Source organism: Choristoneura fumiferana, chromosome Z (assembly GCF_025370935.1).
Source record: "Choristoneura fumiferana chromosome Z, NRCan_CFum_1, whole genome shotgun sequence".
Taxonomy (NCBI): Eukaryota; Metazoa; Arthropoda; class Insecta; order Lepidoptera; family Tortricidae; genus Choristoneura; species Choristoneura fumiferana.
Window position 1 is genome coordinate 42,234,894 of NC_133472.1, and position 22,420 is coordinate 42,257,313.

The following is a 22,420-nucleotide window of genomic DNA, read 5'->3' on the forward strand; positions in this document are numbered from 1 at the left end:
CTGCACAAACCTGCGAAGCAATTCAATGGTGCGTGTGAAGTTCCCAATCCGCACTGGGCCCGCGTGGGAACTATAGCCCAAGCCCTCTTGTTCTGAGAGGAGGCCTGTGCCCAGCAGTGGGACGTATATAGGCTGGGATGATGATGATGATGATATAAATAAATACAGATATTTTTTACCTAAACGATTTAATTGACTAATTTCAATCTCTTCTTAAATTACTTATTGGGAAAAAATCCTGTTGGTATCACTTTAGTAAACGATATCATATATACCTACAAACCTTCGGGACAAGATTAGGATATTTAATATGAGAATAAGTAATACCGTGTTTTATTTGATGTAAAATAAAACTTTTTTTTTACATAAGAGGGAGTAGGTACATTAATGAGCCTGCAGGTCACGTGATAAGAAGCCATTACCGCCGCCCACGTACACCAGCAACACTAGGGGTATTACAGGTGCGTTGCCGGCCCTTTAAGAGACTGGTGGGCTCGTTTTTTAAACATCCCTAAGTTGTACCGCTCCGAAATGCTCTCCCAAGAAGGTTGCGTGTTTGTATGTATGTACCTATATCTCTACTTAATCTGTCGCATAGACCTGACAGAAAGCCCATGAGTGATCCCACAAGGGTTCAGTTTCATTACTCGGATATACAAAATTAAAAATATATAAAAATATTGTTGTTTTTGTAATTAATTATCTAAGATTTTTTTAATTGTCAATCAACTAACTCCTAAACAAAGCCTAAGAAAGCGAGAAAAAGTTTGCTAGATTTTTCAAAAGTTCACTTACACGTATACCTAGTGCCACCACGAAGTATCCACGAAGACGCGTGATTTTCTCAAAATTAGTCATTAATGACATCGTAATAAGAACCACGGCACGCGTCATCGTGAATGGCTCTACCTATACTCGTACCAACGTAATCTTTTGTCTACGTATGCAAACTGCAAAGCAATCATACGACCACAGATTACACACATTCTAAGTACTATCCCGAAATTTCCAGTGTCGCATCTTAATAATAATAACACCTCCTTCAGTAGGCGTGAAGTTGATTATAGGTGTATCTCAGCAGCTGTACTTACCTACGAGCCACCCCCGTTCCCACGCGCCGAGACAGATGGCAACTAAGCCTGGCACAATAAGATTTTGAGTTATTATTTCTTACCCCAACACTGATTGAGCTAACGGGACTCTATAGTCCATTCCTTCACGGGAGCCCGTGCGCGCGACACCTATTTTATTGCATCAATTTTTTTTTCGTGTTGTGATTTTTTGTGCTATGGCCGTGGCTGATCGCGTACACACCATGGACTTGTCTGGTTAGTTTTTTTTTTAATTTATGTTTTTCTTTCGTGTTTTTTTTTCTTTGAGAAAATTAGGTCACCGTACTTTTGCTATAAAAGCAAGCGCTAAGAGTTTAATTCTTGTGAAACATGTTTGGTGCGTAATTAGGTGCCGAAAAATTTGACGTTGGATGAAGTGAAGCTGTGTTTCCAATTGCGCATTTGTAGTAGAAGTTAAGTAAAATTTTAAAAATAATCCTATTAAGAGTCCTTGTTGACTGTGTAAGTGGCATTTGAATAAAATATTCATTTTGTGCAAGATGACGCGGGTTGCTCCGAACTAGGTCGGGAAAGTACCTGCATAGGAAAATTACATACTTTCTACTATTATACGTTTCAATAATTCACTAATTATCTACTAAAATTTAAAAATGGCCCATTGCGAATTGAACTAACATGTAGCGACGGAGCAGCCTATACAAGATTAAATTACTGAAACCTCGGGACACCCCAAAATATTTTATTTATTTTAAGTTACTTGCTCGCAATTATTTTCAAATATATACCTCTATTATTTCATAAAATATTCGTGTGCTTTGCTAAGTCGGTAATTCTATTTGATATCTAACTCTACACTCATAATTTTGTATTTGTCAGTTGGGCTTCGCCGTTTTTAAAAGATAATCATACTAACAGCAAAACGGCCAGTATTAATTTATCTAATTAATTAAGTATGCAACCTTGCTGAAACATTGGCGCATGCTGCATTCGTAACTTTAAGACTGGGCCCAATAAAAAGGGATTTAAAAACACAAACACATGCAACCTGATTTATAATAACAGTGTACAATCGATTCTACTCTCATTAATTCTGAGCAAACTACTTTCTGGTTTTCAGTTATTTAATTAACACCTTGTATACTTAGGACTTAGACAGATGAAGTATTTTTTATTGAACGTATGAGGGCCAGGGGTTTGTCAATCGGGGTAGGTATGTCGTCTGTATTTTCTTGCCGCTTCAGTATTGCCGTCGCAAACGCCGTAAACAAAATGGACACCAGCTAGGTCTTCGGGAGGATAATTATTGTAAATCGCGCCAATTTCCCATGACTTGACATACCTAGACACGATTATTAGTTAGTTTTTTTTTGTAGTATGGAGGTCATTTTTGCAGTGGGTTTGGCGTTGTACGGTAAAAAAATCTAAAAACCGAAATATGCGACGTGCCTACCTAGGTACGATGGATGAACGATGACAGCGCGAGAAAAACAAAATTAAGTATTATGAACAAAACAACAAAACTGACACTAAAAGATATCGAACGATCTCACCCCAATAACCTAATTGTAGCGAATATATTATAATAAGTATCTTTACTTGAATAAATGTTAGGTATTATGTTTTAAATAAAAATAATTAATTATTGGCTTATATATCCTAACTAATAACAGAACTTACAAATAATGTAACTAATTAAGTCTTGAAAGTCGGTTTTTTCTTACAACGTGCTTCGAAATTACGCTTTAAATTTCGTCAATTTTTTTTTCAATTCATATGACGTAATACACCTATATCTTTATATACCGAGACGACTTTATATTCCTTTTACACTGGTTTAGCCATTAAAATTTCTATTCGTAATATACTCATCGGCACAAAATTTGGCCCATTCTACATGCATAATTAAATTACCGATTACTGCATACATTGAGGTCATTTTTGCCGCTCAGTATGTATAAAATATCTCATAAATAGTAACTACCTAACTCTAGTTTCTTAGAAAAATTAACTCTATTTAACTAGAAATAAAAAATAACACGGTGCGGTATAACGATGGCAAGAATGATGAAGAAATTACCTAGCCAAATCCCCACGGGATAAAAGATTTTTGCAAGAAGACCGAAGGCGCCGACGTAAATTTTTATAGTTGGTACGGTGGAACAAATAAGTGGTCTATAATTTTTTGAACAAGTTTTAACAAATGAATATGTCGCTTAAGTCGAACTGTCAAGTTGACAGACACGTCTATTGGTATTATTGTTTTATGACATGCAAGGGATTATCAACTTTAGGGTGGTAGACCACATATTTGGCTGATGGTACCTAAGTAAAAAATTAATTACTCATTTCGCTTTCAAATGATTACTTTTCTTTGATTATTGTTGCGTATGTTGGTAAAACTTACATAATCGCTAGAATAGTGTGCGTATAAATATCAGAAAGCCGAAATAGTAGGTAGTAAAAATTCGTGGTTCTGCAAGGAAATCGGTTAATTATAAGGAAATACAAACAATAACGTTTCGACCGCTCTCTGACTCAATCAACCTCTTATGGAATTTTGTGAAATTCGAATAACCATTTCTTCCTTTCACGCCCTAAAGTAGATATATTGCAATTTCATAACATTTCATATATTTATGTTGGTAGGAGGTTTAGTCAGACCTTCGATTTAGGTTTCTCTTGTCACCTTTTTTTGAAGGTGGTAGGACCTTGTGCAAGGTCCGCCCGGATTGTGACCACCATCTTGCTCGCTAATCCTGCCGTGAAACAGCAGTGCTTGCACTGTTGTGTTTCGGCGTGGAGAGTAAGACAGCCGGTGAAATTACTGGCACTTGAGATAATCCGTCTTAGGTTTCTAGATTGGCAGCGCATCTGCAATCCCCCTGGTGTTGCAGGTGTCTATAGGCGGTGGTGATCTCTTAACCACCAGGAGACCCAATTGCTCGTTTGCCATCCAGTTGAATAGAAAAAAAGTTACCCACATAGTTTTGTGGATCATATTCAGTTGCACAATTGCTAGATCTGTGAAATGTACTTATACTTAATGTACTTACTAGCTGTTGCTCGCCACTACGTCCGCCTAGTATTCGTTAATCGATCTCCCACGGGAACTATGCAATTTTAGGGGATAAATATGGCAACACTGACATATGGCGAGAGTCAGTTATTTATTAAGTCTGGCAATTGCATAAAAATTCTGATATTTCTATAAATTATACAAGGTGTTATTTAATTACCGAAAACCTTAGACACCCCAACAGCCTCGCCTCGTCAATGATGTTATTCCATGCCTCTATACCTACTAAATGATGAAAATCATTGTGTGTATCACGGGCTGTAAGGGGATTACAAATTCGGGTCATTAAAATCCTAATAGACTTTCGTTAGTAATCCCCTTCTTACGCCCCTTAATGCACAACGTACTATTATTACCGCATATTCTCAAACCGCTCGCCGTACGGCTCGGATGGCTATATGTAGGTATGAACGTCTTGGGTAAAATGCCTTGTTTTATTGTTCTTGTTGTACAATCTACTATTTTTAGGAAACTAGCCTAGTAGACATAATATAGACTCTACATGTTGTTTTTCATGCTGTGTTGTACGGGTTACAACAATAATTTTTAGCTCAGTTAATGCTGGTCAGTACGACTATAATGCATTTACTTTTTTTATTAGTTCTGGTTAACTTTATTTTTAAGCACAGGCTAGTTCTATCTATTTTACATCAGAATATGCTTTGGGGTCACACCAACCACACCTACTTGTTGAAACGCCCGCCCGCCCAAAGCGCAACAGGTTGTAGAGGCGGGCGGGTATTTTCCCTCAGCTAGTAACAGACTGAACCCAGGCCTTTTCCTTATAAAATAAATTAGCGCGCAATGTATCACTACATGATCACTTTGTTTTCTCCATCGTGTCAATTACTGTACGCAATACATTGCTGCTCGAAAATCAATCAAAAATAAATTACGATGTGGTATTTAAATATAACTAAATAAAAATAATATCGCAATATCGCTTCACCGCACTAAATACCAATTTCTAGTTACTTTCTGTGTTTGTATGAAAAATACACACTGTAGAATGACGGAGCACTGTCTCTATACTAGATATGGTAAAAGTCCAAGTTTTCGACGAGATAATAATGCCCGATTGTCTGCTTGTCTTGTTACCTCTGTTGCTCTGCTACTCATAATGACATTGAATTAAACATATCAACTTTTGGGGCAGTGACGAACACTCGTACATTATATCTTAAGGATGTGCTGTTACTGTTAGTTACAAAGCTGTTAGGTAGAGCCACATTATCATAGTCCGAGAAGTTCGAAGGTTCTTTGTGTAGGCTCCGTAGAGAAAATGACAAAAATGAAACTACCCTATACCGATTTCGAGAGCTATGCTTGGAGTTTCTTTGCGCGATAGAATCCGGAATACGGAAATGCGTGGAAGAACTAAAGTCACTGACATGGCTGGAAAAATATGCAAATTGAAGTGGCAATGGGCGGGCCACATCGCTCGAAGAACAGATAACCGTTGGGGGAGAAAAGTCCTCGAGTGGCGACCACGAACCGGAAGATGAAGCGTTGGCAGGCCTCCCACCAGGTGGACTGACGACATCGTGAGAGTAGCGGGAAACCGGTGGATGCAAGTGGCGAGTTGTCGTTCATTGTGGCGTTCTAAGGGGGAGGCCTTTGTCCAGCAGTGGACGTCTTCGGGCTGATGATGATGATGACGATGATGATACCGATTTCAGAGGAAATTTCTAAAACTCTTAGAAAATCTTTGTGCATAAGCAATAGGACCTAATTGCATAAAAGCACAAAGACTGTCTACCCTGATTTTTGTCTTTTTGTGAGCGCATAGTACTGCTTTTTTAACCGACTGTAAAAGAGGAGGAGGTTATCTATTCGGTTGTATTTTTTTTTATGTGTGTTACCTCAGAACTCCGTCATTTATGAACCAAATTCTCGATCGATGGAACTCTTCAAATATCGTAGGGACACCTGTTTATGGTAATTTGTATAATATATTTAGTAGTAACTCGTGCATTAGCTCTGGAAAATCAATCATCATTTGGCGAAGAAGAACTGATGATGAAGACCACATTTGACCAACAGAGCTACTACTCAATAATAAGTACTTCACGGGTTGAATTTCAATTACTTTAACATAGTTGCTAAGCAATTTATGCTCGTCGTATATAGTATGCATATGGTGAAATAGAACGGGTGGTGAAGCACGCAGGACTCCTCAATAATGAACATCTCTACATCAGAAAAAGCAATATTTCGTAAAAAGTGTCGAGTAGTTGACATTTAACTATTATATCTTAGATTATTTACACTAAAAAAAGGGGGAAAAAATAACAAAAAATTTAACCGACTACAACAAACCATGAAAATAATTTTCTACCAGTCTGAAGTCGGTACCTCAGCACGAGCCAGCAGGAGTGATTGAAGCATATATAGTTATCTATACTTACATAGTATGTAGGTGAGGTTCGCCTGTCACGCTACAAACATCAAGTATTTTGCTTTACATTGCTTCTTCGAATAAACTTAAGTGTAATAAAAATTAAAAAAACTAATTATATTTTAAAGTCGCTGAACTAATGTTGTTCAGCTTGACGAGTATGATCTATGTTTTAATTATTTGCTTATATTACAGGCCACACCCAGTATAAGTATTTTAAAGATAGGTATACATTTTGTTATGTAGACAGTAGGGCAACTTATCACCCCTTCACCGCGAAGCGGGAGCTACGGCCACGTCAAAAAAAAATCCAAAATACCGACGCGCGAGTGCATTCACTCCCACCTATTTCTACTCACGCATATTCGCGCATGCGCTCTGCAGGTGGCAGGTCAGTAGCGTCCCACGCGTCGGCGAGGGTGGACGTATGTCGGACAGGCGCTCAATGGTGCGGGGGCGGGCATACCGGTCCCTCGACCTAGCGACCTTACGCTCACACGCCTTAGCTTTGACTAGTTGAAAATATTTATTAAACTTTTAAGTTCCTTGTGAAGTGTGTTTTTGGATTGTTATTTTTTAGGTGAGTTTTGTTTGTGAGTGGTATGAGTTAAGTGTTGCACACGTTGGAAACTACTTATGATTGAAATTATGTTTATAGCCATAGGCAATAGTTGAAGTTGAGTTTGTTTTTAACTGACGTTGGCATATTTTAAGCTTTTGCAATGAACTTTTAAGTCAGTAAAATTTCAACTTCTTACTAAATACTACTTCCTCTGGGTGGACTATACAGATGACAATACATGTTTACGACTACTACACGATATTAATTAATCTTGAATTTTAATTAAAACACGTTCGAAAATTTAATTTACCTATGCCGTTTACAAAAAAAATAAAGTAGGTACTTGACAAATAAACACAACAAAAAATGTAAATGGTACAAATAACACCTTACAAAGTAGAAAAAAATCATCAGACTAGAATAAAAAAATGCTTAAGTAAACTAATATTTCATAAAAAAAACGACTGTGTTTCGAAATTTTAGTTTCGATTTCGTTATTTAGATGTATTCATTTTGAAACAGGTAAGTAAGAAATTTGCTGACTAAAGAAACTTCATTAATCATCTGCCACTGTGCAGAAAAACCTAACAATTAAGACATTAATTAGACATTAATTTTTGGAGCCACAAGTTTTAAGTAATTGCCTATGTCATTGTATTCTCATCAAAGCCCTAACTACCTATACCAACTCTACACCAAAAATTTCAATCCATCTACTGGACTAGAAATGGATGAAATAAATTAAGTAAGTCATCATCTCAGCCTATATATGTCCCACTGCTGGGCACAGGCCTCCTCTCAGAACAAGAGGGCTTGGGCCATAGTTCCCACGCGGGCCCAGTGCGGATTGGGAACTTCACACGCACCATTGAATTGCTTCGCAGGTTTGTGCAGGTTTCCTCACGATGTTTTCCTTCACCGCAAAGCTCGTGGTAAACTTCAAATGTAATTCCGCACATGAATTTCGAAAAACTCAGAGGTGCGAGCCGGGGTTTGAACCCACGACCCTCTGCTTGAGAGGCGATAGGTCAAACCACTAGGCCACCACGGCTTCAACAAACAAACAATTAAGTAAGTAAGATAAATAAAAAGCCTGTAAGAAATACTCTTTTTTTATTTGGACAATCGAGTTAAAATGTATGAGATCCAGTTACTTCGATTACGTATAAACACATGAGCGGAAAAGAAGTCCACTGATGGAATACCTAGTTTAAAACTATATTAAATTTCGATACCCTAACCTAAGTATGAAGTCTTTCCAATAACTTTGAAAAGGTCACAAAAAGAGTGTCATCAAATGCTTTGATAAATAAACCCCTTATTTGTGAATAATTCCCATATTTTCAACATTCGTTATTCGCTGCCCCCGAGTACAACTTAGTTTATTGGTAAACAAATCATTCAATTTATCTTCTCAGAAATTAGCTAGGTATATTAGGTAATTTTGTTGCACCATTATTATTTCTTCTTAATTAGTAGGTATGATAATATTTTTCTAGCTTATCAGTAAATTCTAGCAGAAAAAAATACTTCTCAAAAAAACTATTTACAACATCAATGTCCAACCACTTCATTATCCTAGCACGTAGCAACATAACGTGGATCACACACGAAGAACTTGACAATCTATCATACCAACACGTGAATTATATAGTTCTTTTATTTGTGAAACCGGTATGCTTCTTAAGCGTCATTAATGTACCAAGAATAATACACCCCTTTGAATTCGATAGCAACACAGATCTTTTAACCATTCCCCTTCAGGCCCTATGCTACGAAGTCCAAAATTCAAATTTTGTATCTTGCAGTCCCGCTGACGCTTATATTATTTAATACCAGAGCGAGAGGGACGGTACGAACTTCAATTTACGAATTTTGTAATAGCCCCCCCAGTTTGTTACCGCCTCTCTACCTGAAGCAGCCGAGAAAAAAATTATCCCACACCTCAAAAGTTAGGGGGATCTCGCCACCGCAACCTCTTCCTATTGGTCCAAATTATACTAAGAAACACCAATCAGAGCCAATGGATAAGATCCGCTTTTGGATAATAGACAGATGCCAAAAGGTGCAATGTATCATCGTTTGTTTGCTCAATAAATAACGTAAAAACTTCACCTGCCTCGAAATTTGTGGGTCTTCGCAGACGCAAGCTTACACAAAAAACTACTATTAGATTAGTATAAAAAGTACTATTGTATTTTTTGTTCCACTCATAGGATCTTTTAGGACATGTTTGCTGTAATAAGTAGGTAATAACTATCCTTGTATTTGCATAATGTTGTAGCAAGTTTTTAGAATTGATCTATTGATGCGTTCGGCCATTACATGTAATGCCGCCATTTTGTGATCATAGTATGACGATAAGTGGCCGTATTGTCTTACGAGTGGTCGCTCGCGATCCCTTTCACTATCTCTTTCTACCGTCATCCTATATCGTGTGATAGAAAGAAGTGAAAACTATTGTGATTCCGAGTGCGTTAGGCAATAGGGCTCTGCTGCTCACATCAGCAGTGGCCTGGCTAGAATCAACACAATTATGAATTATTTATGACACGAAATTCTTGCTTACATGGTAAATTAGCTCTGGTTATAACAGGAGGGGATAATAAGGTTTTCGTAAATATTTCATTTTGAATACAAGCTTTTTCTGCCGACTGTATTTTTGTTGACTGTACTTACATTGCCACCCAACCTATATTAGCATACCAAATTTCAAGTCGATGCCATGCGTTGAAGAGTTCCGTCCTGTGGAGACGATCCTGGCCGGACTACCAGGATGTGGCCACCAGATTATTGTATTGTCAGGCAATTTACATTAGTATACCAAATTTCAAGTCAATCCAACTACTGAAAGTTGGTCGTATTTAACTTGCAAGATTTGATTACAGACAGACAGATAGACAACGGGACAGGTGAAACTAATAAAAGATTGTAAAAATGCCAAATCATGAAAAGGTCGGCCACATAGTGAAGTGATCAATTTTAAGGTCTTAAGTAAGTACTACAAAACTTTCATGAAAGTAATTATCTTATAAGACCACAAACAACAGAAAAACATGCTCCCAACGGCAGTAGAAATAGGTACCTACACATAAACATACGCACACTACGCGTCCTTTATGCTTCCATTATAGAACCTAGGTAGTATATGGTTGTCCTTTTCTTCAACATCACGTGAAAGACTTCAGTATCATTTTATTTATACCCGCAAATAAAAGTGGGTGTTAATGAATTAACTGAAAACCTGAAATTAGTTAGTTTAGAATTGTGAATAGAATCGATTACTTAAAATATTATCCCACGGGAACGCATTACCGGGATATCACGTACTATATTATGTGTCAATGCAGATCTTTGTCTATCTGTACGCCAAGTTTCATATCAATCCGTTCATCTGTTATTGCGTGATTGAATAACAAACATGCAAACCTCCAAACATCTTCACAAACTTTCACATTTATAATATTAACAAGGTAAGATTGCACGAAAAGCAAGTCTTCAATAAAATTGCAACGTTTTGAGAACTAAGCGTATTATACCGTATTATCGTAGTTTCCCTTATGTACAAGCTCAGCTTACCGAATGCAAACGAAACCTAATACGCACCAAACAATCGCACATCGTACTCTTATAATAATACGTTTATTTATATTATGTGTTAGTTACTATGGTGGTTATTAAACTGAAAGATGGGCATTTTTATTAAAACACTAGATGAAAACCCGGCTTCGCTCGGGTAAAATGTAGACTCATAATAATATGTTTGAAAATTTTTTTTGCCAGTAAAGACTGTCGTGCTTATCGAAAAATCTGACGTATATTCCCAGCCTTAATTATTATCACAAACACTTTAACGGCTAACCTACGTATCGGTATTTCACCAGTAGATATTTCTCCTAAATCTTATTTGCCCAAATAACTACGTAGTCAGTCCCAAAGTTCTGTCACAAATGAAAATAATGATAAAAACAAAAGTACCAATCAGTTTTTAATAAATTATATACCAATCTAAAGTACATTTAATAAAAAATTAAAATTACTTAAAATTATTCAAAATGACTTCCTTTGTTTTTAATACAGGCCCTTAATCGGCGCAGCCAGTCGTTTATCGCAGCACGCACCATTTTCATGTCTATTTCAGCGACTGCTTTTCTTAAAGATGACTTCAGGCTCTCCAAATTTTTATGGGGTTTAGCAAGGGTTTAGCACAGACCTTCCCCTCTAAGACCTGCCGAATTTTAAAGTCCAGAGGATTAAGGTCCGAACTGGAGGAAGGCCAATCTTCGTGTCTTATAAAGTCGATTTTTTGACGGTCAAACCAGGCTTGAGTGGTCTTGGCTTTGTGTGCTGGCGCAGAATCGTGCTGGAACACAAAATTATGTCCTGAATATAGCGTGTTGGGCAGATCTTTGACATGCTTATCCAAAACCGTCTCTTGGTACACTTTCGCACTGATTTCACCCTCCCTTCACCCTTTTTCGCAAAAATGAACCTCAGTTGGCCCGTAATAAGATCAGAGAATACTCTTCAGAGCTAAAGAGAAAAGTGTTACATAGAATTTAGTAAAATATTGTATCTATTGTTATTTTGTACTAAAAATATTGAATAAATTATCTTATCTAAATTATCTTATTCTGTTTATTGTACTTCTCTTCAATATCGAAAATCTTTTCGTCTGTAAAGAGGATATCATGGTGTCGATTTTTCGCGTACCGCTTTAACAACTTCCGGGATCTTTTATGCCTTATTGTTTTTAGACGGGCATTAAGTGCCCACTTTTTTTTTTGTATGCTCGTAGACTAAGATCTTCGTTTAAAACCTTTTTGACGGTACTGACACCCATCTGCAAAGCCATCAACTTCTGTTTTCGGACAGGATTTCTTGATCTCTTTGATCACTGCTGGTGTTCGTACGGAGCGAGGCCGGCCAATTCTTTTCTTGAACACTGGAGACTTCATTGTACCTATCAATAGTACGGTACACAAACCTAAGCGTTATATTTAAATTTTTTAGCAACTTGAAAATGGTACTTGGCGAGTGCCCACAGCGGTGCAATGCTAAAACAGCTATTCGGTTTTCTTTCAATGTCCACTCCATCGTGAGAAATTGCAGCGAATGACTATTTATTGTTTTAAAATAATTGTCAAACATTCAAAAATGGAATTCAATCAAATTTTCTTAAAATCATGTTCTAAGTTTAATTAAAAATAATGTGCCAGTGACAGAACTTTGGGACCGACTACGTATGATGTCTCTGTCTCATAATCAAAGAAATTAGACCTAAAGGGCCCCATATACGGTACGATTCGTCTGTACGATCGATCTGATGAAAATCGACGAATCGTACCGTGTGTGGGGCCCTTAAAAGGTCACAATGGAGAACGAAATGCAAACCTGTGACACCTGTTCATCACGTGGATGACGTGATACTAACACCACTTTGATGTGATGACTTTGACATGTTAACTTCGCAACGCCATTATATACTTAGTAATGGATTCGATTTGTACAGTCAAGGGCAAAGATGTCGACACGGGCAAAGTTGCAAAAATATGTATACACGGCCTTAATGTTAAGTGCACAAAGTCGTGTATACATATTTTTGTAACTTTGGCCGTGTCGATATCTTTGCCCTTGACTGTAGCATTCGAACATGGCGGATATAGGTAGACGATATCTAATTTTGGTATTTCTGCTTCTTTGGCTAGTTGAAGTATAATTTTGATAGTGTTTTATGCGGCGATTAACCTTAACAGTGAACAGTGATCACAAAATTCTATATTGCTCTCGTGTCTGACATTTTTTAATGCCCGCGTGGTTTCTGGAATTTAGCTATCAAGTTGCAAAAACTACAATCATCGTACAACATGCATAAGAAGAATATATTTATCTTTAATTTAACTGACATTGGCCCAAGCCTTATGGCCGCCATTAAGAGGAATAAATAAATAAATATATACAAATAAATACTTAATACTTAGTATTGAAAATACTCGATAATCCGAATTTTCCGCCTACAAGTTGTCGACTCGAATTGACTAATTTTTTACGCTCTTCAATTTGATGTGCATTTCGTTCGAGTCTACCGTACGCCTTGACGAAATTATTAATATAGATGTACCTAGCAACGGCATAGTTAAGAATAAGTTAAATATTGTCAGTTTTGTGACGTTTTTATTCCATATTAACTGTAGGGGAAAATCATCACAAAACTGACAACTTTTAACTTTACGCCGTTGCTAGGTAGGTACATGTTTTAATGAAAATGCCCAGCCGCATTTTTTTAATTTAATCACATTTAGGGTGAAGTCCGACGAGCGTAATTTTTTTAGGGTTCCGTAGCCAAATGGCAAAAAACGGAACCCTTATGGATTCGTCATGTCTGCCTGTCTGTGTCCGTGTCTGTCCGTCCGTCCGCCTATGTCACAGCCACTTTTTTCCGAAACTATACAGACTCTTTACAGTTAAAACTTGGTAAGTAGATATTCTGTGAACCGCATTAAGATTTTCACACAAAAATAGAAAAAAAAAAACAATTAGTTTTGGGGGTTCCCCATACTTAGGTAGAACTGAAACTCTAAAAATTTTTTTCATCAATCTCATACGTGTGGGGTATCTATCTATGGATGGGTCTTCAAAAATGATATTGAGGTTTCTAATATAATTTTTTCTTAACTGAATAGTTTGTGACACTTCCAAAGTGGTAAATTTTACTAAAATGTGTGTCCCCCCCCTCTAACTTCTAAAATAAGAGCATGATAAAACTAAAAAAATATATGATGTACATTACCATGCAAACTTCCACCAAAAATTGGTTTGAACGAGATCTAGTAAGTAGAATTTTTTTAATACGTCATAAATCGTAAACCGCAATTTACCTTTCATTAAATCAAATATAAAAAAAATGTGTACAGAACCCTCGGTGTGCGAGTCCGACTCGCACTTGCCCGGTTTTTCGAGTTATGAGTCGCGTATTTTCGGACGCTTAAGTTAACCTCAATATCATTTTTGAAGACCATCCATAGATACCCCACACGTATGGGTTTGATGAAAAAAAAATTTGAGTGTCAGTTCTAAGTATGGGGAACCCCCAAAATTTATTGTTTTTTTTTCTATTTTTGTGTGAAAATCTTAATGCGGTTCACAGAATAGGTACATCTACTTACCAAGTTAAAAAAAAAGTGGCTGTGATATACGGACGGACAGACAGACATGACGAATCCATAAGGGTTCCGTTTTTTGCCATTTGGCTACGGAACCCTAAAAATTATGCTCGTCTGGCTTCGCGAAATTGTCCCAAGCCACGCCTCTTTTTTTTTACTCGACTGGATGGCAAACGAGCAAGTGGGTCTCCTGATGGTAAGAGATCACCACCGCCCATAAATCTGCAACACCAGGGGTATTGCAGATGCGTTGCCAACCTGGAGGCCTAAGATATGGGATACCTCACGTGCCAGTAATTTCACCGGCTGTCTTACTCTCCACGCCGAAACACAACAGTGCAAGCACTGCTCCTTCACGGCAGGATTAGCGAGCAAGATGGTGGTAGCAATCCGGGCGGACCTTGCACAAGGTCCTACCACCTGCAGATCTTTATCTCTGAAAGTGTAAATCACGTCACTTTTATTTATTTATTATTTTATTGTATTATATTTATTTATATTATATTTATTTATTTTCATCCTCTTCCACTCTCTTGGGTTTGCTTTTCAAAAAGCGACGAATGCTATAGTACATTGTGTCTTAAGGGCGGTAAATAAGGAATTACGAACGAGAGTCTATTAGAAGCCCGAACTCGAAGACTGAGGGCTTTAATGAGTCGATGTTCGTAATTCTAGTACCGCCCGTGCGACATACAATGTTTTTCATCACATTTGCGAGTAAAATTGTATATTTGTAAAAGAAAAACTAATATTTTATCAAAAATTGCCGATACCGCTGATTGCGCTCTTGGCAATCCGCAGCATGTGCATGGCGTGCGTGTGCAGCGCGCGCACGAAGCAGCAGCACGACATGCAGTAACAAACTCGACACGTAAATACCGACCTTGGGCTTCATGACATGAAAATTAGTACGGGCAATGACTCATTTACCGACCACGGGTTTCATGACAAGCACATTAAGGTCGAGGGTTTTATTTGGGGGGTTGCAACCAAGGTAGCCTGCATGTTACGACACTGTTTACGAGCAAGTGTGATGAAAACAATTTTTATTTACGATAGCATTTTTGTCAGCTTGACTGAACATGCATTATTTTTTTTAAATAGTAAAAGTGCATCATTGACTGCAGTGTTGGCTCAACGTGGATACAAACGGATGCCGTCCGGTATCCTGCAATTTCAATAAATCGAGTACCGACACCGCATAAGTGCGTGTCGTTTAAACCACTCGTGACTGCTTTACGACTAAATGATAGTCCTTCGCACTTTGCCGTTCTAGCCAAATGAGAATTATACAGGGTGACTTCTAAATCTTGATCATAAATTAGTATTTCATGCTCAGTTAATGCCGGACAATATAATCATCATCATCCCACTGTAGGGCACAGGCCTCCCCTCATAATGAGAGGGCTTGGGCATTAGTTCCCACGCGGGCCCAGTGCGGATTGGGAACTTCACACACACCATTGAATTGCTTCGCAGGTTTGTGCAGGTTTCCTCACGATGTTTTCCTTCACCGTAAAGCTCGTGGTAAATTTCAAATGTGATTCCGCACATGAATTTCGAAAAGCTCAGAGGTGCGAGCCGGGGTGTGAACCCACGATCCTCTGCTTGAGAGGCCATAGGTCAAACCACTCGGCCACCACGGCTTCCCGGGACAATATAATGCTTGACCCATTTGTTAGAGATAATCTGTAAAAATTTGCGGTTTCCATACATTGTTCAAATAAAATCACGAAGTCAATGTATGGAAACCGCTAATTTGATCCGACAAGTTTAAATAAATGGGTCAATGCATTATATTGTCCGGCATTAACTGAACATGAAATACTAATTTATGATCACGACTTAGAAGTCACCCTGTATTCTTTAGTACCATCAGCCAAATATGAATACTAACCTGTACTAGTCTAAGGAAGGCGGCTTTCAGGGAGGAATGGAGGCGTATTGTTAAGCTTGCTACCAGCACCTAGAAAATGATGACCACGACCACTCTGTCAAGAGTGAAACGACGAAGAAGAAGAAGAAGACTAGTCTTATCCATATTAAACTTCGCTACTTCAAATCCGCTCTCTACGAGTACTCATTACCAATTAATCTGTGCTAATTATGAACTGCATTGTCACCAGGGTGGAGCGCTTATGGAGCCGACGGGCGAGGAGAGGCCAGCGCTATGTGTACGTCAGCTATGGCCGAGGCGCCGCGCAGCCCGCGCCACCTCCACAAGCGACGTCGCCTCTCCCGCCTCCTCGACAAGCTAGCTGTCCAGCTACAAAACAACAATCACTACCCACCCCCTCGTTGGCTCATGCTGGACGCTCCAATCAAACAAGAGATGCCCGAAGACGTCCCTTTAGACTTATCATTAAAGTCAGAACCTAAGATCCCTACGCCAGTTAAGCCGAGAGCGTACGCGTGCAATGCTTGCGGTCAGACCTTCAGCGTGCACGATCGCTTAGCTAAGCACGTGGCTTCCCGGCATAGGAACAGAGTGCCTGAAGCTGAGCGCGCGTACGAATGCGATATATGCCACAGGAGGTTCGCGCGTTCGGATATGCTGACGCGGCACGCTCGGCTCCACAGCGGCGTCAAACCTTACTCGTGCTCCGCTTGTGGCCAGGTGTTCTCAAGGTCTGATCATCTGGCTACCCACCACCGTACGCACACTGGGGAGAAGCCGTACCGTTGCTCCGCTTGCCCGTACGCAGCGTGCCGCCGCGATATGATCACTCGCCATATGCGTACACACTCGCGTCGTCCGCAACCCGCCTAAAACTTCACTTTCAAGGCGTCTTGATTAGCAATGGCACGCTTACAGTGCGTTTCTGTCACGAATTAAGGTTTGTTCTAGTATTTATTGATTGTAATAATATAAATAATTGATTTAGGTGTTACTTTGCGGAGGTTCACGTTTTAACTTGCTACTCCGTTTGCTTTTTTATTTAGTAGCAGAACTAGCAGAGTAAATACCAAAATAAGTACGGCAACCGCAAGTATCGAAACTGTTGCAACTGGAACCGAAACTGAAAACTTTATTCTTTGTATAATTTTAAAACTTTCGTTTATTTTAGTTTCTGTAAATATGTTGTGTTAATATTTAGAAGTTTAATAGTTTGATAGCTTAAAAAAGTGAGTCTTTGATAGCCTAAAAACTTGAAAGCTGTCGAATCCGCTGTTCGATTCGATTCTAGTTTCGTCAGATTTTCCGCCGAAAACGAAACGTTCACATTTTTGTTCCTGATTATTATAGTTCTTTGATAACATCTATTATTTAGTTCATTTCTTAAACCACGCATCCAAAAGTTTGTTTTATGATAAAATAATGTTAATTTATGTAAGTACGAACTACTTATAGCTTATTGGAAGAACGATACCTGCTAGAGTAAATGTACGTCGAGGGTAAGTGTACGGAATTCCATACATTTCAGTCCGAAATGTACCTATGTGATTGTGTACGCTTACCCCACATGACGCTACAGGTATACAGCGTGTCCAGTAAATACTGTAAATAGTGAATATCTCGTCGTGGCCGTATATTTCGATCATCTTAACCTCTTCACCGCCACAAAAAAAGTGACGTGTTCTGTATCTACACGCCAGAGAAAAATAATTGACAAATCAACTTGATTTTTAATTCCATAGCAGAAGGATTAATTTCGAGTTGAATGTTGGTCATGTATAGATGACCGTGGCGTGAGGCATTCTATCGGCTGTCACGACTGGATGACTCTGGCGGTGAAGAGGTTAAATGGTTAAACTTTAAGTTTAATTAGAACCGTGTGATTTTAAATTTAATTAGAGCCGGTGAATGTATTTTTAACTTTCTAAAAGTTTATCTGTTTTGCATACGGGGCAGCCTGTACATACATACTTATTATCTGTGGAATTGAAATTGTTAAGATAATTACACAGATACACCATTGTCTAATGAGTATCGGATAATTATCCAGTTATGTCCGATAATTATTAGTTAATGTGTAAAAAAAGTATTGTAACGAAAAGTACCCACATTTTTCATGTTGATATTAAAAGCATCAAATACGTCACACACTATAGAACTTATGTATCACACGAAAAAGTTACTGAAAAATGTCAGTGCATGAATTACCTATCCAGATAATTATTTTAATAACTATCCCGTGCAACCCTGTTTACTAAGAGGCTTCAACTGCTATTGTAAAAACTGCTTTTGTTATCCAAATAAAAGATTTATTATCATTATAGGGAACCGTGCGTGCATCCCGGCCGGCTCTTGATGACATATCGGCTAGGTGAGAATAATATCAGTTGAATAATCCCGACACTGCGGATTTCATTGTGCGAATGCATATATGTTTAAGCGACGCTATGTTATGCGCAATGCGATGTGTCAGATTTGAATTATGTTTAAGCCTGTTGCGTTTTTTATCATATGTATTTGTCCTTCAGCGCCGACTCTAGCTTGACCAAGGTAGAGCGTGATCTATATTGCTATAGTAGGAATTATTTGGTGGTGCCTTTCGAACAACACCATTGTATGAATATTGAATTGATTGAATTGATTCAAAACTCGCAAGTTTTTGACCCACTTTGAAGTGCTCGGATTGACTTGAAAATTGGTAGACATATACTTTTTTTGGGACGGACTGTTGCTGTCAGTCCAGAGGGCTTTTACAGCTTACCGGAGAGGGGCGAGCTGCCAGATGGGCCTCTGCAAGTGGGTAGTTTAGCTTAGCATGCCAAAGGGGGTAGACAACAGACATACATATACGTAATGTAATGTGAGTTGGATGACAATGCAAGTACAGCCAGCAACAAAAGCCTGTATTAAAAATTTCATTAAAAGATATTTCTTTGAAGCAAATTTTTATCCATTTCGAATGGTATTTTCACAGATGTTTTCTAAATATGATTCCCTTGAATAGATATTTTTCCATTTTCACAGGAGGTTTTGTACTTTTAACTTAATTGTGTTTTATGCGTATTGCTTAAGCTGTTAAAATAAGCACATGATAAAAATGTTAGTCTTTGTGAGAAGTTTTTTTTTTTGCCATATATTATAAACGTTAATCTGTTCATAATCATTAAGTTTTCGCCTGTTCGTTTGTATGTTTTCCTTAATTAAGATATTTAAGTTTAGTTTAAGTTTGGATAAGATAAAATTACACAGGTAACTTGAAGTCATAAGGTCGAGGAATAAAAGAAGTGTTAGAGTTACATATATAGTAATTACTACTTTTAAAATTGTTTGTTTTCGCTCTTAAGTCGTTAGAGTTGTAAAATAGGTGTTAACTTTGTTTTTGTGCCAAATTGATACATGATATCTACCATAACGTTTTCGTAGTTTTAAAGATATAAAAACAAAAGTAGAGTGGTAGTATCTCTACGATATAAAACAGTAGAAAACAGATGAAAAATTAACCACCAATTCTATTTGGTAGTGTTGCCACTTTTGAGCATTGTAATTTTGCCGGTACAACCTATGTATTAAATAAGTAAATAAATATCATGGAATACTAGACATCAATGACCTAGTCCCAAACTAAACAAAGCATGTACTAAGTACCTAGTAGGTACTTACTATGGAAACTAGGCAACGGATAAACATACTTAGATACTCTATTTCCAAAAATGGCAACATTGGGCTCTATTGGCAAAAGCAAAAAGTGGCTTAAAGATCTCTGTAATCAGGCCATAAAATAGGTACAGTCAACGTCATAAATAAGTGATCACTTTTGTACCTTGTCAATTTCATGTCATATTTGAAAAGACAAGGTACAGAAGTGATTACTTATTTATGACGTTGACTGTACCAAAAAAAAAAAAAAACGACAGTGAGCGTTAAACACTGGCTAAAAAGTTCTGCCCTAAGAACATGAACAAATTAGGGACCTACTTAATTTAAAAAAAAGTTTCTAAATATTTTAAAAAATTGTAGTTAGAACGGGGACCAAAACTAAGTCTATTGCTTACTACTAGTAAGGTGCGGCCATACACAGTCACTCGTCGCTTGTTTGCAGCGATAAATCTGGTCACGTGACCCATTTTGTATGTGATTTTGAATTTCCCGCAACTCAAAAAAGTGCGTCAAGTCGCCGCGTCGAGCAGCAGCGACAAGATGGCTGCTTGCAGGAATGATCTTGGTCTTGGAAGCTGATCATTTAGTAGCAGTCGTGGCAGTAGTACAAATAAAAGAAATTGTAGTGAATGAAAAATATATTCAGTGTTTTTGCCGAAATTTAAGGTTTTTTTTCCAGCGATAAAGCTCAACATTTTCAGCTTTATCGCTTTATGGCACGTGACCAGATTTGACGCTGGAAACGAGCGTCGAGCGACTGCATGTGGCCGCGCCTGTTCTCTACAACAAGTCCTATATGTTGGACCCATTTAGGACCTGTTATAATCGTTAAAATGAGGCTATTGCTAATCAAACTATTGTATTATAAAATTAAGTCAATGTTATGTACCTTTAGGTACGTTAGTTATAAACATCATCCATAAACATTAAAAGTTATTGAAATGTTCAGAGAACAGTTTAGTTTTACTAAAATGTAAAGTTATGAAGGGCTTTAATTGATTTATCCGCTTTCTACTCTACTCTGACAGGACGAACATCGCTAGATGGCGCTAGTATTATGAGGTTCATGTGAAGTCCGTTTGACGTACAGCTTTACTTGAGATTGGCTCAGCTCAAGCGCAATACAAATGTCAAAGTTATTTTTAATAGCATTGTCAGGGGGGTGTCACTAGGCCATTCCGCCGCCGAGCTACAAGTACATACCGGGCCTCCCCAACGTTGAGGCGATTCAGTGCGACTCAACGCGTGCGAGTGAACACGAGTTATGCGATAGACAGAGAAGCATAAAGTAGGCACGATTCTTATGCCTAAACGTCACTTTTGTACGGCAGTGAAACTTCTGTACTTGTACTATTACTTATTCTGTGGCATTGTACAAGTTTAGCTACTTACTTAGAACGAACGATTGTGCCAATAATACAAAACACAATTATAAAGACTGTCACGATTGTCAAAAATACCTCATGTCATGATACGAGCACCAACTAGTTGATATTTAAAATACCTAAAACGGAAATAGTCAAATACCGTAGTCACATTAACACATTATGTCAATCTTGTATGGCGCTAAGTGTGGCTGTAAAACGTCAAAGTACAAAAGTAACCAGCTACTTTTGATGCTGACTGTACCTATCACTAACGTCATGTAAAAATTTAGACAATTTTACTACAACTACAAAACTACTGCCACAACTGCGAGGCTACTCCGAAATTCGAAGTTCGTGTCGTTCCGTCCCTCTGACACTTATACTTCCTAGTTAATTTAATACGAGAGTGAGAGAGACGGTACGATACGAACTTCGATTTTCGAACTTCGGAGTAGGCACTCTGGGACTTGTCACACTAGACCACGACGTTTCAACCACATTACAGTGGCCGTGGTCACAAGTAACCAAGTAACACACCAACACCACCACTACTAGTCTTTAAATGTCATTGACATAAGATTGATTTTTACTTGGCATGTTTAATTTTTTTCACTATATGTAATATGGTTGAGATGGCGATTAGCGTGATAAAGTCCCGCTTGTGGTAGATATAGTAGAAAGATGAGTGAAAATGATGAAAGTTTAAAACATTATACTGTAAGCGGGGCGTTTTCAAAAAGAATCTTACTCAGAATCAAGAGAACAATCGATTCCGATAGTTTAAAAAAATTACCCCATTTTTTCATACAAAATTTTATGAGTCAATTTTTACTTTGTCACGCCCATACTGAGTGTATGAAATAAACGTCGCAAACGCAAAACTGTCATTTTTTATGAGGACAATTTTTTAAACTATCGGAATCGATTGTGCTCTTGATTCTGAGTAGGAAAAACCATATTTTTCCAAAAAAAAGTAAGGGTACCTACACTTTTTTTTTGAAAACGCCAGTAATAGGTCTATAGGTAGCAAATAAGACTATTTTAAAATGTAGATTAAGTTTGTTTTTACATATTAGTACTGTGATAATTATTTTTTTCAAATTTGTTAACTGTGTTCTGCAGTAATGCTTGTTGGTATTTATTGCTTCTTTGGATCAATAAAATTATTGGAAAAAGCAAAGTTGTTTTATTCACGACTACACTGGCAGTTGAATTGAAACATCGGGA

At 37.9% G+C, this 22,420-nt stretch overlaps 2 protein-coding genes across 4 annotated transcripts in view; both read left to right on the plus strand.

The window, feature by feature from the left end:
- The window catches only part of LOC141437343 (proton-transporting V-type ATPase complex assembly regulator TMEM9-like), an 85,821-nt gene that overhangs the window by 20,091 nt on the left and 43,310 nt on the right, over positions 1 to 22,420 (plus strand). The window lies entirely within an intron of this gene.
- On the plus strand, positions 1,238 to 22,322 carry LOC141437327 (uncharacterized). Of its 3 annotated transcripts, XR_012452378.1 has the most exons (3): positions 1,238 to 1,328; positions 16,399 to 17,109; positions 18,494 to 22,322. XR_012452378.1 is itself a non-coding variant. In XM_074100616.1 (2 exons), exons 1-2 carry the CDS (start codon positions 1,289 to 1,291, stop codon positions 17,040 to 17,042), a joined length of 684 nt encoding a protein of 227 aa, XP_073956717.1. In that variant the 5' UTR covers positions 1,238 to 1,288; the 3' UTR covers positions 17,043 to 22,322. The 3 variants fall into 3 exon arrangements, 2 of the variants coding, with proteins under 2 accessions (XP_073956717.1, XP_073956729.1); XM_074100616.1 differs by having other exon boundaries at positions 16,399 to 22,322; XM_074100628.1 differs by lacking the exon at positions 1,238 to 1,328 and adding an exon at positions 6,956 to 7,127 and having other exon boundaries at positions 16,399 to 22,322.